This window comes from Nyctereutes procyonoides, unplaced genomic scaffold, assembly GCF_905146905.1.
Source record: "Nyctereutes procyonoides isolate TBG_1078 unplaced genomic scaffold, NYPRO_anot_genome, whole genome shotgun sequence".
Taxonomy (NCBI): Eukaryota; Metazoa; Chordata; class Mammalia; order Carnivora; family Canidae; genus Nyctereutes; species Nyctereutes procyonoides.
Genome location: NW_026575049.1, coordinates 48,043,968 through 48,060,684, shown reverse-complemented (window position 1 = coordinate 48,060,684; position 16,717 = coordinate 48,043,968). Strand labels below are relative to the sequence as shown.

General features: G+C 37.5%; 1 protein-coding gene across 4 annotated transcripts in view; it reads right to left on the bottom strand.

The window, feature by feature from the left end:
• Positions 1-16,717, bottom strand: part of CAMKMT (calmodulin-lysine N-methyltransferase) — a 386,639-nt gene that overhangs the window by 52,129 nt on the left and 317,793 nt on the right. For 3 of the 4 annotated variants that reach the window (XM_055328617.1, XM_055328618.1, XM_055328619.1), the window contains 4 exons: positions 12,334-12,394; positions 10,263-10,317; positions 9,144-9,207; positions 1,677-1,743 (listed from right to left, as the gene is read on the bottom strand). In XM_055328617.1, coding sequence (XP_055184592.1) covers positions 1,677-1,743; positions 9,144-9,207; positions 10,263-10,317; positions 12,334-12,394 — 247 coding nt within the window. The remainder of the gene's footprint in view (positions 1-1,676; positions 1,744-9,143; positions 9,208-10,262; positions 10,318-12,333; positions 12,395-16,717) is intronic. The other variant, XM_055328620.1, reaches the window with a different exon arrangement.

Sequence of the window (16,717 nt, the reverse complement as noted above, 5' to 3'; positions counted from 1 at the left end):
GACTATATGTGCAGGTACATCTTAGAACAATATATTTAGAGGGAGTATTTTTGAGAACAGATAAATAGAGACAAAGGCCATTTTGGATACATCCTGTGTTGAATAATGACATTTTGCTTCTTTAGGTAACTTAATTATTTTATGAAGAGATGACAGAAAATACTGTTGCACTCCATAAGTTAAACACTTAACATCTTTTATTCCTCAAAATGGAATTTTCAAAATCTAGATATGTTTATTAATTAGTGATTATTAACACCCAGTAAACAACATTATGTCTTGTAAAAACACAATCTCTCTTCACAGCATGATGCTGAATCTATTATTCCCTGATTCCATATGCTGAAATACACTCAAATGGTCACAAATGACCCTAAGCATTAAATAAATGTAAATGAGGACAACACAGAAAATGTGCTTCTGATTGATAACTAAAAGACCAGGTTGAAAATCACATCCCCAAATGAAGTCCTCCGGAGAAGGGTATGACAATCTACACTGTGGAGTAAAGGCTGCCCTAAGAATGAAGAAGACACAGGTAACGGATGGCTCTTTCTCCTGACCTGCCTGAGGCTTTCTGGGAAGTGGAACTGGCTTGTTATTTATATGAGAAACACATAGTACACGACCCTCTGTGCCACTTACACTGACATTCTACTGCAGGATTTAAAAACACGTATATGGACACTTTCTTACCTTCACCAGCTGACCTAAGACAAAAACTAATTATTGCTATTCCATGGCCTCATCTCAATAGGTTGACCACTGGAGATTTCTTAAGCATTGTTATGGTTCATTCATCTTCTCCCCACCCCCCAAACTGAGTAGTTGGGGTGGGAAAGCATCTTCAACACAGAGAAAACTCAAAATATCAAAGAATGACAGACTAACAGTAAGAAGTAAATTAAATAACCAGTTAAAAATTAGATTGTTCTCCTAATGTCCGGGGTTCAATGTATAAATGAAACATGCACAAATACAGATATTTCATGTGAAAAGTACTAAATGATTGATTACTCACTCTTCTAGGTCCTATCATCAGGGCAAAAGAAAATGTAGTATCACAGAAAACACTATTGTTTTGATTGAGGGTAAGCATTTCTCCAAGTTTGAATAAGAATGAACAGAGTCTAAATGGGAATGGATACCTAGATTATTTTAAAATCATGACTGGCGCAGGGTTTCTCAATCTTGGCACTATGGACACTTGGGGCCAGGTAGGTCTTTGTTATGGACACTGTCTTGTGCATTGTAGGATGGTTAGCAGCATCCCTGGCCTCTATGAACTAGCTGCCACTAGCAATCCTCTTACCTGGGTCAGGACAATGAAAGCGGCCCTGGGGGTAAGATTGCCCTTAGGTTGAGGACCAAAGGAGTAGAGCCTTCATCAGGAGGTCCCAGGAAGACTTCTCCCAGCCTCAGACTGTACACTCTTAATCCTTAAACCATTCCCATTCCAGGGTTCAATACTATTTCAGGTTTCCGCATTAACTGAAGATAGTGAAAATGCCTGCTTGCCTTGTTACAGGTTCTTCTGAACATTAAATAAGATATTTTAAAACTACCTAGAACAGCGCCTGGCTCACAGTAAGTGCTCAGAAAATGTTAGCTATTATTATTTTTAATTCTAATCCATACAGAAAACCAGAATGTTTTAATGCAGAAAGGTATCTTACCAGCTTGATATTTTCCGAGTTTTAAATGCTCCAGCCTTCTGATTCCTTGTGATGATGTCTCTCACGTCTAAAGGACAAAGTTAAGAAAGCTTCTGCAGTGACTGTCAACTGACTCCCTGGCCCCAAAAAGGCCCACAAACATGGTGATCCTCTTACTGCATATGGGATCAGCACAGTGTGAAGGGAAGAGTTGTAGGGTGGGAGGAAGGAGAAGAAGGGTAGAGAAGCCCTGGCTCTACCACCAAATGTGGACTTACTTGTCACAGGCAAGTTCTTTAATTCACTGGGCTGTCGGGAGCACACAGGCAAGGCCCAGGGTATGGGCGTTGGTGGGTATACATGATTATTGCATAGGTGCCTTGCCCCACTTACTTAAAAGAGCTACAAGCCCAAAGGCAAGCCTCTTTCAGTCAGTAGGGAAAGGGCTTGTACCAAGAAAAGCCATATTTCTTGAAAAGATGTTTTGAAGAGCTGGTCCATTACACCACACAGTGCCATCTTGATGCAGGTCTGTGGGAAAAATCATGTCAGGTTCCAACACTGGGCAAAGCTGAGATCTTTTGCTTTAACCTCTAGACACTAAATCTTACAACTGTTCTTGTTTCTCTTCTTGCTCCAGTCCCTGTGCAACCTAGAACCACACGGATGACCTAACTCTCAACCACAAGAGCTCATGGCATATACTTTCAGTACTGATCTGTCATCCTGGCTTCATCCTATTTTCCTGGCTTTCTGATTTCAATTGCCCTCATTTTCTCATTTATTTTATATGGTATATCCTATGTGTCACTGTAAAAAGCCTCAAAGTCCCTCCTTCGGAATAAAGCAGGTTCAAATAAACAAGAAATAAAATAATTCCAGTGACGGCTCCAAGCTGAACTAAATTGGGCCCATGGGGAGGACACCAAGCAGACAAGCGATGTTCCCCTATTGCTAAGAAAAACAGATTTCCTGAATGCTCGGAACAAGCAGTGGCCAAGATCCCCCTGCAAGAACAGAGCCACAGGACTTTTTAACCCAAATCTCTGCTTGAAACATCAGGCACACCCATTTCTTCTCTGAGTGAATAAGCAGGTACTGTGATAGCTTTCTCCCCCCAGGAGTGGGTAGGAAAAATCAATTAGGTCTCCTAATGAAGGGCTTTGTGGAGGTTTACAAAAGTGCTATAATGCAGACTTTTTTTTCCTGGGTGAACTTTCCTGTATGCAAATTAAATACCGTTAAATTACATTCATTAAAAAAATAAAAGAGACTAATTTGCCTACTTGTTTTGATTAACTAAAATGACACATCGGCCTACAGTTCTGTCTATTTCAGGAAGAAAGTATTTCAGGAAAGTCTTCTAAATGAAATGTCTTGTAGAAAAGGACAGCTGACATCTTTATTCTGAGAAGAACAAAATTAGGAAAGAGCCAATTGACAACTGTTTTTGCTTGAGCCGCCCCCACTCTCCGGCCACACCCTACGCCACGTTCCCACGTAATCCAACCACATGCCACAATGTGCCTGGTACACCTGTAGCGTCGTATGAGTACATGACTAATCTATCAAGCAAAACATATTATTTTGTTAGTGGAGGTAATACTTTTTATAAAATAGTCACAGGGAAGTTAAATTATATAACTCTGAAAACCTATTAATAATTTTTAGTAAACATCTTAACGCTATATGCTTTTATACAATTTATAAACCTATGACTCCAGGTGGTCAGGTTGAAGCAAGTGTACGTATTTATATTCTAGAGGTGCTTTCTTTTTTTTTTTTCATGAAAAAAATTCACAGCAGTATTTAGGCTGCTTTATTTTTAAAGCTGGGAAGGAAATATATTTTATGGGTTAGGGGGTGTTTTACGTTAAAACAAGTACAAAGGGAAAAACGAATGGCAATAGTGTATTAAAATATCTTAAGAGATATATTCTAATACTCTGCCCTCCCACCCTTCACTTTAGATCAGATTTTGAGGCTGTTCTTCTGGTTGGCACTGTGTCTAATAATAAATTTTGTCATTTTTCTGTGTCACCTCAGAGTGATAAAGGAAATCCAATCAAATCAAGTCAATATATCCAGGATACTGTTCACAACAGGATGGACCAAATAATGTTCCTTGCACTGTACCCATCTTCTGGAAGTCTTCAGTGGGAAGTACTGGGTTCCAAGAAAGCTTTAACATGATTTCTGATTAACTGGATACAGGACAATCACCTCCAGTGTCCTTGTCTGGGCTTCCAGAGCTACAGGATCTATGCTTGTGGCTAAAATAAACCAGGTTTCTACATCTAAGTTTTCTTCCCCAAAAAGCACAGTTCAAGAGTGGGACTCTCTTTTAATTTTGGTTCAGTTGGGGATCCCTGGGTGGCGCAGCGGTTTGGCGCCTGCCTTTGGCCCAGGGCGCGATCCTGGAGACCCGGGATCGAATCCCACGTCAGGCTCCCGGTGCATGGAGCCTGCTTCTCCCTCTGCCTGTGTCTCTGCCTGTCTCTCTCTCTCTGTATGTCTACCATAAATAAATAAAAATTAAAAAAAAATTTTTGGTTCAGTTGAGTATTATTCTTAAAATATATATTTTTGTAAAGTAACAGTTTACTTAACAAGTAACTTTAACTTTATATATATATATAAATATAATTAATTACATATAAAATATTAGCCTCCTCCTGCAATTAGTGATTGCTATGTTTATCAGTAGTTGCATCTACATTTTGGGACTTGGAATTGTTTTTTAAGCAAGAAAGTTATTTTTAATAATAACATTGTGATTCACAGAGCATTACTTTCTCAGTTTGTGTTACCTTTATTTTCATCGGACCATCCAAGGTGAGGGTAGGATACCATGAAATTATAATGTAAGTCCTATTCATTTTAATCTCTAAAGTTTTTTTTTAAATGCTAGATGTGGCAATATTTGCCAACTTAAAGGCTGCAAAATATTCTTAAATGTGCTTGTTATCAAAGAAATTGAGAGGATGACAGGGAGGTGCTTTGAACCCTATTAGCAATGTCAACTGTTATATTTTTGGGTGAGAGGCCTTTTCTTCCTGAGGGTGTTGAGGAAAATGTAAGATGACACTCAGCCAACCGTCCTAGGTCTTGGTGAAATGGAATAGTTTAATGGGGGGTTGAATAAAAAAGCTTTGAAGTCAAATGAAACAGGCTGGCTTCTAGGCTGATTGTGATACTTAGTGGCTGTGTGAACTTGGGTAAATTAGCCTCTCTGAGCTCCATCTCAAAAATAGGAATAATGATACCTATTTTATAAGCTTAATGGAGCACCACATAGGATGAACCTGACACATATAGGTGCCTAATTCATGTCAATTCATTATCTTTTTCAATAATTCAGGCAAAAGCTCTGGAGGGATGAAGAGGCTGGGGAATAACTAAAATGAGGTTTGGCAGTCAAGCTTTATTTTCTCTCCCTGATGCTCAGATGAATTATGTGGACACTTCAATTGCAGAATTTAAATAACTGGAAGGAATCAAAGAACTTTTGCCCTGTAGATTTTCAGTGTCTTTCACATGTATCCATGTGCTCCAGTCAAGGCATAGTCTGTGTCCAACAAGAACAGGGACTTGGTTCGTCTTGTCCACTACTATGTTTTTAGAACCTGAGATGGTGTGCAATTAATGTTGGTTGAATTAATTTTAATTAATTAGATTAATTTATTACTTAATTTAATTGAATTTTCAAAACTATTTATTGAGCTCCTACCCAAAATGAGGCACACGGAGTCCATTAATGACTCAGCAAGCAACGAGGAGTACAGCTGGCACAGATATTAGAGGGATGATGGCCTAGTATTCCTAAGGTCTCCACCATCCACAGCACAGGCTACACAGTCTACAGGAAGCTTAATTTATTAGTTACTCAAGTCAGAGATTCTGTTGATAAATAAAATAATGTTAAATCAGGGATATCTCCTTTAAAATGCACAGGAGATTTATGAATTTGGGGTGAACCCTAAGGTCAAGGTCATGATCCAGACTGTGCATGCTGTGGGACTAAGATGCTTGGATCGGGAGCATGAGCAATGGGTCACCAAGCACTGTCACAGTCTGCAGATAACACACCTGATGCTTCCTAAGGATGAGTCGAGGCAGGGTGCTTGTGTTGGGAGAATTAGTGAGTGTACCTCTAGGTATTGTACTTTTATTCATTACAATTTGGAAGAGGCTTAGCATCGATAATAACTCAGTATACCATTTCTTCCCCCTCTTCTTTTGTCACTGTCATCACCAGCTACGAAGATTAGTAACTATTATGTATAGGCACCTGGAGATTTCCTCCTTTATTACACCAAAAGGGCTGTGCCAAAGAAAAGGGAACACATTTCAAACTATCTTAGGCGAAGTTGAGAACTGGATGAACCAAATGATGCCATTTCCAATGTATCCTTTGGTTCTCTTTGGGTACAGATAAAATGGCATCTGTAAGGAGGGGCAGCTCTCAGGTAGGGGGGCTCTGGATGAGACCCACCAATGCAGTTTAAGGACCAAGGAGAACCTCAGGGACATGTCCCTACAAGTTTGGGAAAATATTTGGGATTTACAACACTCACCTATACCTCAAGTCTTAATCTCTTTTCAGATATCTCTCTTTAATAGATCTCAAATCAACATCTAGCTTTCTAGGGTCAAGGGAGAAAGCTCTGGAAGACATAGCCAATCCATCCGATATATCTTAGGGAAGATTATAAATAAGCTCACAACTGGTTGATATGCTTCTATGATATAAAGATTCAGAACTCATCCATTCATTACCTTACATATTTAAAAAATAGAAATAATAGAAGATAAAAGGGAAATATCAAAAATGCTATTTTTTTTTAAAAAGGGTAAAAATCAGAACCTTAGAAGCCTAAGAGACTAGGGAATTAAGGTTCAGTTAGGTTCATTAAATTCGGATGCCAAGAACAACAAAAATAATTTTTAAAATGATGAGAATAATATACAGGCCAATACTCAGATGTGATGTGTGATTGCCAGGTCGATTTTCAATTACATTTCACTGATGTATTCATTTGTTTCTTAATGTGCTCATCTTGCCCATTAAGAATAATTAGCAGCTTTGCTTAGAGATTTTCTGGCTTCTGGCAATGTTTCTCCCCTTTTTTGTTGACATCCACTTTTACTTTTTAGAAAGTAATTTTTGGATAATATCCGACAACTGCCATATAATTTAGGCTTCCTAAAATTTTAAAGGAAAGATGTAAACAGTAATTTTTAAATGAATTTGTTTCAATCTATATGCATCAACAGTATGTGAGTCAGTGAATTAGTTATTCTTTCAGAAAGTGGGCACACAGATAGAAAAGAAAATTTCATTCATATTAACCTCACTCAGTACAACAGCTTACAACGGATGCCAATTGTAAGCTCTGTTAGCAAATCAAGAATAACATTAGTAGTAAAAGCAGGAAAAAATACATTGCCAATTTTTAAGGCTTTAGGCACGCTTTTTTTCTCTTAATTAAAAAAAATTAGATCTAGTTACAAAAGAAAAAGGCACACAAACATAGAACCACTGCATGATAAAAACTGAACTCCATCAGGAGAGTCCTAAGAGATGAAATGAAACACACCACCGGTTTTGGTCTGCATCCTGAAAGGACCTACTTTATCTACATTGTAAAGTTCTTCCCCTCCTGCCCTTTGGCACCCCGCTATATTAAACCCATTGTAAAACCCAGCACAATAAAGCACTCTCAGGGCTGAGCTTCTGAGGACCAAATGTTAAAAATCCATTTTCTTGGGAGGGGGCTGTACCAATCATTTCTTTGAAAGGCCAGCAGAGTGAATACAGAATCTGAGATTTCCTCTCTGATTCCAAGAGCTGGCATGGCATCTTTGCTGTTTAAAGCAAAGGTGTGTTAATTAATGACATTAGCATTGCTTCCCTTCTTTGGAAGCTCTGTACTTTAGCTAGATAATAATTTCAGTACAATTAAATTTACATACTGACTACAGATGTTCCTATAGTTTGCTAAAAGTTCTAATTTGTTTCTGATGCTATTAAATGAGACACCTGCTGACTTGAGAAAAACCTCAGGTTGCCGGCCAATCTGAAAGTTTCTGTGGCTAAAATGACCCTGTCTTGTCTAATAATCCTTCCCCACCCCCGCTCCCCCCAAAAAAAACATCATCCACTGGGGCTGAGCCAGCATACCTGACTTCCTCTCTGTGTTCCCTGACATGTGGAGGAGGAGCACAGTGAAATGATATAGTGCAAGGCATAACTCAGAATAAAGCAGAGTGAATGAAACAACATCGGCTCATCTTCGGGAATATTTTGAGAAACTTGCGACAGTCTGAAGATCATGATTAAAATCCTGCATCTTAAAAAAGGAAGCACCTTTTGTGATCTCTTTCCCTTGTGTGAAAGGCCAGGGTTGTGATTGGCTGTTTTTCCTTCCTGAATTTTTTTTTTTTAAGTCTGTCAGGCAATTAGCTGGGTGGGGCTCTGTAGAGCACACAAGTGCTGCTGAACAATATTAGCTACTGTGTTTCTTGTACCTCCTTTCTCCTCTCTGAACAGCCTGATAGAGCTGCTGCAAATTTTATTTTTAAAAAATGATATAGCAAAGGCAGGAAAAGAAAATCGAAACATAGGCTTTTATGCAAGAAGCCGCAAAAATCAAAACTGTTTTGGCATTTTAGAGGTCTAACATTCAAATAAGTAGATTGCCTCCTTCATAATGTAAATGTAAGGCATACCAAAAATCCAAAGCAAATATATCTTCCACTTCTCCTCTCAATTTCTAACGGCTGTTAACTGCTCCTGAACAAATCAGCTCGATTGCTAAAGTAGCCACAAATTATGCTTGCTTTCTTAGTTAAAGTACAGTTCAATTTTCATGAACTCTGTGTACATATTAGTAAAGCATAATCTAATATAATGGGGTTTGAGCTGTAATAGCATAGCAGAAAAAAAAGAGATAGCTTTTATAATCCTAAATAAAAGGAAATAATGAAAAGCTGATAGCTGTTTCCAACGGGGAGCTTCTTGGTAACCCCTCGGCAATTAGAGTAGGTCCAATGCTACCTAACACATACAGACAAGACCTAGAAAGGTAATAATGAATGTGAAGCTGGAAGTTAGTCTTTGCAATCAACATCGGATATCATAAGTATTCAATCATTAATTTCATACTGGGAAATTTCAGTGAAAATGAAAGGACATTAAGAACGCCTGAAAACTATGATGAAACAAATGTTCTGATTGCCTTGAGTCGTCCACAGATCATGGCCTCCTTTAGCAAGAAGTGACTGTAAAAATCTATCAACATAAAAGAAAAAAACCCGTTGTAGCCAATGAATTCCATATATTTCTACTTTTTCTTAATTACTTATCATGTATGTGGGGGGGATTCTTTTTTAATACCCCATGCTGTCTTTCTTTATATCAATTGTTACTCGGCCGGGAAAAAGGAGTGAACACAACAAACCCGTTTTCTATCTGAATAAGGATACTTCTGATGGCCTTTTCATTCCCATCAGTTAACAGAACTTCTTTGACATCTGCAGAAATAGCAACCTGAAAAAAAAAAAAAAAGGAGCACAGCAAACAATGAGCAAATATGCTTGTCTGTGTGGAAGTGAAGACAGGAGTGACAAGCCTTCAGTATCATGCTTCCTCACCTATTTCTCTGTAACAATCTTCAATCTTTTTTCATTTTATGTCTGCATTATTTTAATCATTCAATCAAATCAGTCAATACTTTTATCATTCCATTTGCGGGAGCCTCTATCTTGCTATCATTCTGTTCGGTAATTGCATTGTGACAGCGGATGATGGTATTCTGAGAGGCTTTCATTTGTGGGCTTCTGTTTATCTAGTAGAGCCATCATACAAGGCTGTCACTCTGCCTTTCAGCTTGCTTCTGTCTGACTGCCTGATGCCCTTCATATAACTTTGCATTGCAGGCAGATGGCTTTGTGAGGGTAATTTTTTTGTGAGCTTTGACATGCTCGCACATTGGGCTGTAACCTCGACACATTGTGTAAGAGCGACAGGTTTGTCAAATGCCAATCAGTGTAACAATATGCTTTTATTTGTAGAGACATAAAAACTTGTCTAATGCACTGTGCTGCTACATAATATCTCCTGAATACATGACTCAGAACCCAGAGAATGGGGAACGACGTTCCTGAATGGCCAATCTAATTCAAAAGAATCTAATTACTGAGCGCTCTGGATCATGTTTGTTGGTGTAATAATGCAGGCAAAACATTAGCAGCTATATCATGGTGCTCCAACTGTGATTCGCTGGGCTATTCCTGTATCTTAGCAAATGGGACTATAATCTGAAAAAAAAAATGCTTTTGCTATGGCAAAGAAAGACCGTGCGAGGCCTGGAATGTCACAACAAGCGATATTGACTACACTGAGGTAAAATGTTTCTGCTCATCGAGGCAACCATAAAATCAATATGATCCGAAAGTAAGTCAATCTAGAAGGTCTCTCAAGACTCGGCAGCTTGACCGCAGCTGATGCTGTTGACGGTTCTCTGACCCAGCCGTTGGAGGCCCTGGAACATTTTTCCTTTTGTTCCTCCCTCTGAATGGGATTGGAATTGAGAAAAGACCTACCATGAGCCCAGCCAAGCATGTCATGCCACCCCCTAGCTCACACACAGCAAGGTCCCTGAAAGAGAGAAAAGAAATGGTAGAACCCATACAAATTAGATGAAAATGGTCAGAGAGAGATATATGTTACAAGAACAAATTGCCATCTGCAGTAAGAACGGCGCTACCAGGAAGTTGTGGAGACATGACTAGGCTACCTCATGTTGCTTTGCGTTTTAAAAATAATTATGAAATAGAAAAGTCACAAAGCAGGCAAATCAGTGGGGGTTCCCTCATTAGTGTTCACTGCAACATTACCACCGCTGAGCTGAAAAATCTGAGAAGGTTCCCTTTTTTTCCCTTGTCAATGGCGCTGTCTTTTAGAACTAAACTAGCTAGAGTAGCGAAAGATAATTGTTAGGAAAGGGTAACACTGTTAATCCACATTCATTCCTTCAAAAACAGTTAGACAAGTAAATGAAGAACATATATGAGTGTGTATATACCTATATTATAGTCACATACACACAACACATGCACACACACATACACACACTCAAATAAATGCAATCTTGGATTTTTTGGAAAAAAAATTTTTTTTTTGGAAAGAAAAAACCACGCTGAAACATTTTGGAAAGCCGAACTGCCCCCATAAAGAACAATTACACAAAGAGCATTTAGCAATTAACACTTAAATCACAATTGACCCCAACACAACACAGTGAATAAACAATGCAGGGACATAATATGGTTAAGCCAGCAAACCCGGGCCTAAGTAATGACCGGGCTCTGACTTCACCGCTCCAAAGTAAAGCGGCTCAGAGTAAAAGCTGACAGTCTAGTGTGGCACTCTGCACACACCTTTCCCTTTGTGCCCAAATATCAGCCCTCAACGTGTGACATTCTTACCCTGGCCCCACTGCTCCATGACTAGAGCTCCAGTCAAGCTTAAGCACAGCGATAAGAGCAAATGCCAGACTCCCAGAGCAGCTCTGTAGCCCAAATTCAAAACTGCCCTGTTCTTATTTCATATGCTTAAACCCCTAAGATTGTTCCTTCTTTCCAGGCTGGGAAGTTTATTACCTCGAGAGGAGAAAAGAAACAGAGAGAGGGAATTGAAAAGGAGGGAGAGGTGCAAAGAGAGGGAAGAGGAAGAGAAGCCAAGCAAGGATATTCATATTCCGGAATACACTTAATGAGTATTTAGTTGTTCAAAGCCATTATAGACTGGTTGGTAAATATGAACCCACAGAGATTTAAAAAATACATATTATTGACCCAATCTTGTAAATATATATTGTTAAAACACACACCATGATCACTAATGACTTGTCTGGAATCATAATGCGCTATTCAGGAAGTAGATATTGGATGACTTTTATAAAATGAGAATTAAAAATGAAAAATCCTTATTTTCTGGATCTACCAAACAGCTTCAGAGTTTTCAAATAAAAGGAGGTTTATTTTCCTTTTCCTAAATCACATCCATGGGTGTGATCTATAATGCACATTGACAACTGAAAACATCTATTTCCATAGCATGGATCTGCAATAGTAATTTATATTTTACAAATACATATTGTTAGATATATAAAATACCTTTAAAACCAGGGTGGAATGGCATCTTTAAATAATAGCTGTGGGGTACTTATTTATCAAATATTCTGTAGTGATTTCCTTAGCGGAAGTTTAAAGAATGTCTTTATTGTGGTTCAGTTGTGTGTGGTTTTTTGTTGTTGTTGTTTTTTTTTTTTTTTTTTTTTTGACCTTCACAATCAGGGAGGATTGATTGGAGCTTCACTTTTGTTTCTCCAAAATCAAAGTGAAATAAAATGCCTTGAGTGAAAATCAAAAGCCTTTGACATATAGCAAAAAGCTTGCTGTGCAATATTAGTACCCAAAGGCAATTCAGATTTCTTTTCAGAAGCAACATGTTTTCACCATGAACTTTTTCCTTTCCTTTCTCTTTCTTTTCTTTCTTTCTTATATTTCTTTAACAACTTAATTTGAAGAATGTAATCACAGCAATCTTTAATATGCATATCTAATACCCATAATGGGCTAAAAAAATATCTTTTTAAGAGCAGCTTTGTACCTGAATATATTACTGTGCTTGAGGCAGTAGTAAGCCAAAACCTCTTCAGATGGCCAGATGCCTGGAAAACACAAGAGGATACACTTTTTGATTACAGGAGTCTGTTCTATAATCATTCTCTATAGTCGTTCTCTTAAGAAATGGCTTTTAAAAATAATGTTCAGTACAAGCTATTTCAACTTGAATCAAACTTAACATAATTATTACTTGTAATATGTCATATCAAATGAGTTTCTTTTGTTGTTGATTATAGCTCTTTTCCCAGAAAAACAGCAAAATATCCTAAATAATTTTTACCAAATTTCAATCACAAGACAGCAAAAACAATAACCACAAACTACAAATACTAAAAGACCAATTTGAATGGTATTTCAGGTAGCTGATCTTGTACATGTGAACCTTCTTTTCAGCTAATTCATAAGCGTCAGTTGAAGACCTACTGTATGTGCAGCCCACGTGAGGCAAAAATAAATGGAAAAAACCCTTGCAAAGGAAACATCTGAGGTCCTTTTTCTTTGATTCCATCCTAATGTTTTCAAATACGCATAATTATTTCCTTTCTTCAATTAGAAATATCAAACTAGAGATTAAGAAATTTAAATTTCACTAACTTTGGCACCTTTTTAAATTTGATAATAATCCTCCGCACTAAACTCCATGGATGGGCATTTTCTTTAAATCATCACTTGTAAATCATTTCTTTTGAAGACTTAGGAGTCTTCATGAATGAATATGAATTCCTTAAAAAAAAAAAAAGATAAACATTCTTGGAAATGATAGTCCCTAGTGGTTATCACAGAGTAGTCTGGTTGCAAGTGCTTTTAATTTTTTTCTTTACACTTTTCATATTTTCCAAAGATTTTTACAATGAATGTGCATCACTCCTATGATCAGAATAAATCACGTCATAAAAATTATGTTTTCGCCAAGGGTTCAGATTCAAAGGTCAGGCAGGGCACTAGCATCCTGCTCTGCCTGAGGTTGAGAAGGCCCTGCCGTCCTGGGAAAGAGCAATGAATGTTCACTGCCTTTGCACTAAACTCTTTTCTAATGGGTCTGGATGCAAAGTTGGAACACCTCATGAGACCTACTTTTTTTTTTCTTCTAGATGCATCTCCAGCTTCAAAGAGTGAGAAATCCAAGCACTCCAGAGAAGAGGATGTCAAAGAAATGGTAAGTGAAATCCTAAGGGAATCAGTGGGTAAATATATGAACAGCAAAGATATTGACCCCATAAAAGCATCTGCTGCAGGAAAGTCTGGTCAAGTGTAAACTGGCTCAGCCTCCATGGTATTTCTGGTAAAAATGAGTTTGGGAGAGAACAAAGTAAATCAGCAAGCAGTGTTGGGAGTCATATTTAGGAGAAAAGTCAGAAAGGCAGTGGAGTATAGCAATTAAGATCACATGTGCTTTGGAACCAGACTTTTTGGGCTCCAGTCCTAGCTTGTTGGGCTGCATTCCCTCACTAGTGACCTTGGGTAGTTTACTTAACCTCTCTGTTCCTCAGATTCCTCATCTGTAAAATAATGTAATTGTAGTATCGACTTCATAGAATTAGGATTAAAAAGTAAAATACATGAACTGTATTTAGAGCAGTTCCTAACTCATAATGAGCTCAAAGAAAAATTTGTTGTTAATGTTATTCTTCTGCTATGGGGGATAAAAGAGTAGAAGAGAAAATCTGTGGACCTCGACAGCTATCCCAATGACCAGAATAGATGGAGAACCATTTTGTCCTTCTACCCGTGAACCTTGCCACGGCCCCCGAATCCTAATATCTGGCATACCTCCACATTAAAAGAACTCTGTAAAGAATAAAGTATGTAATAAAATTCTCTGAAGGAAGAGCCCAAGACAGTGTTCTACACCAAGTATATATAATCATTAGAATAATGAATTTCTTTATGCCTTTAGTAGATGGTTTTGAGGTTTAAAAAAATAATGATAGGGGAAGGGTATTTAACTAAAATGCAAGCTTTGATTAAGTTCAAAAATGTGACTTCTAAAATACATAGTCTTTTAAGAGAGTTTTATAATTTTCTCAAAAAATTATAGAGGTTGATTTTTAACTAAATTAAATACAAAAATATGCAGAACAAAGTTAATAAAATCACCTAAAATTTCACCACTAGTCTATTACACCTCGTAACACTTTGGACATCATTTCAAAAACAGCTTTCTAAGCACAAAGATATTTTACACAAATGGGATCTTATCAGGCAGGTATTTGACAATCTGATTTTGCCTTACTCAATATGTGATGGATAACTTCCCATGACAATAAAAATATACTTGCATCATTACATATATGTATATTTTTAAGTAGACTCCACACCCAGCATGGACCCCAACACAGGGTCTAAATTCACGACTGTGAGATAGAGATCAAGAGTCGGATGCTTAACTGACTGAGCCACCCAGGCACCCCCTTGCATCATTATTTTTAATGACTGATTTTATGTCTGCATCAAAATTTGTTTAACCAATTTCTTCCTGAGAGGCATTTAAGTTATTTTGAGTTTTTGATATATGAGATTATAAACACTGTTATAATGAAGACACATTTTCCCCCCAAAATATGATTTTTCTCCATAGGTCCAATAACTAGAAATGGGAAATCTGGTCAAGGGTTAAATGCCTATCACATATATCAAACCATCTTCCAAAACATTTGCACCAAACTATACCTCCAAATAAGAGTGTTTATTTCCTCAAGGTCTTGCCAAGGTGAGGTTTTGGCAACCTATTTTATTTTTGCTCATCTATTCAGGTTTCGAAAGTTATCTCAGGGCAAATCGACAGCACAATGACATACTACTTCACTCCTTCTTCTAGGATGGCTATAACCAAAAAAATCAGACAACAGCAAATGTTGGCAAGGATGAGGGGAAATTATGTAAAATGTTGCAGCTGCTTTGGAAAACAGTCTAGCAGTTCACCGAAAATTTAAATGTAGAATTAACATATGGCCCAGTAATTCCACTCGTAGGAATGTACCCAAGAGAAAATATGTCCAAACAAAAACTTATAGCAGCATTATTCATAAGAGCCAAAAAGCAGCATTATTCATAAGAGCCAAAAAGCAGAAACAACCCAAATGTCCATCAAGTAATGAGCAGATAAATAAAATGTAGTATGGCTATGTAGTACACTATTATTTGGCAATAAAAGAAATAAAGTATTGATTCATGCTACAACATAGATGGAGCATGAAAACATTATGCTGAGTGAAAGAAGCCCAACACAAAGAACCACATGTTGCATTATCCATTTGTATGAAATGTCCAGAATAGACAAATTCATAGAGACAGATTATACAGTGGTGGTTGTCTAGGGCTGGGTGGTTGAGAGTAAATGTCAAGTGACCTTTTAGAGGTGATGAAATATTTTAAAATTGTAGTGATGGTTGCACAACTCTGTGAATATACTAAAAATCACTGGGTGAATTGTGTAGTATGTGAATTATATCTCAATAATGCTGTTATTTTAAACAGTTTTGTCATTTCTATTTGTGGAAATATAATGGTCTTTTTTTAAAAGGATTTTATTTGTTAATAACTTATTCAGAGTTTAAAGAGACATTGAGTTCTGTGAGAATGATTAAGACAAAAATTAAAACAAATGAATATTATTAAGATTAGTACACAGTCCCTCTGACCCAGTCTTTCTCCTTTCTCAGAAACTACTACTTCCAATTCTTTTAGTTGATTCTTCTGGTAATTAATTTCATATTTCTACATATGTTTGTATTGTTACTTCTTGATTTTTCAGTTTTAGACAAAATCTATTGACCCCCCAGTATGGAAGATAAGCTTTTTTCACTTTCATCTGTACTCCTCTCCCCGTGTCACACACACCGTGCTCCTTACCCATCCACCATCACTATTGTCCTATTATAGATATATTATAATTTGGTAATATACTGTCATCGTCAATTTCATTATGACCATGAAATAATACTGAGCCATGTAGTAAACTATGATTGCTTTTTTGCTCATGTATAATTCCCCCCTCCATGGAGTTTATAATTGCCTATTTTTTTTTCATTTGCTAAGGTTTTTATTCGGTCTCAAAATCCAGTTGTCAATTTCCCCTCTCAGTGCATTCATTCCCATCAGGTGTTCTATCAATCTCATGAGAAAATCTCTCCTGGTGCCTTCTGACTTGTCTGTCTGGACTGAATGTCCTCTATGCTTGGTATACAGCTGATACCCTAGAATCAATCTTCATTTCACTCCAGACTCCCTTTTGTCCTTCTCCTGTATCCCATCTCTTGTTTCTTCTAGCCTTTGTCTTTTCTTGGTTTATGTTCTCATTTTAGTGCAAGACATCCCCCAAGAGCTTCTTGAAAAAAATGTGTGTAAGAGGTAAATATTTGGGAACT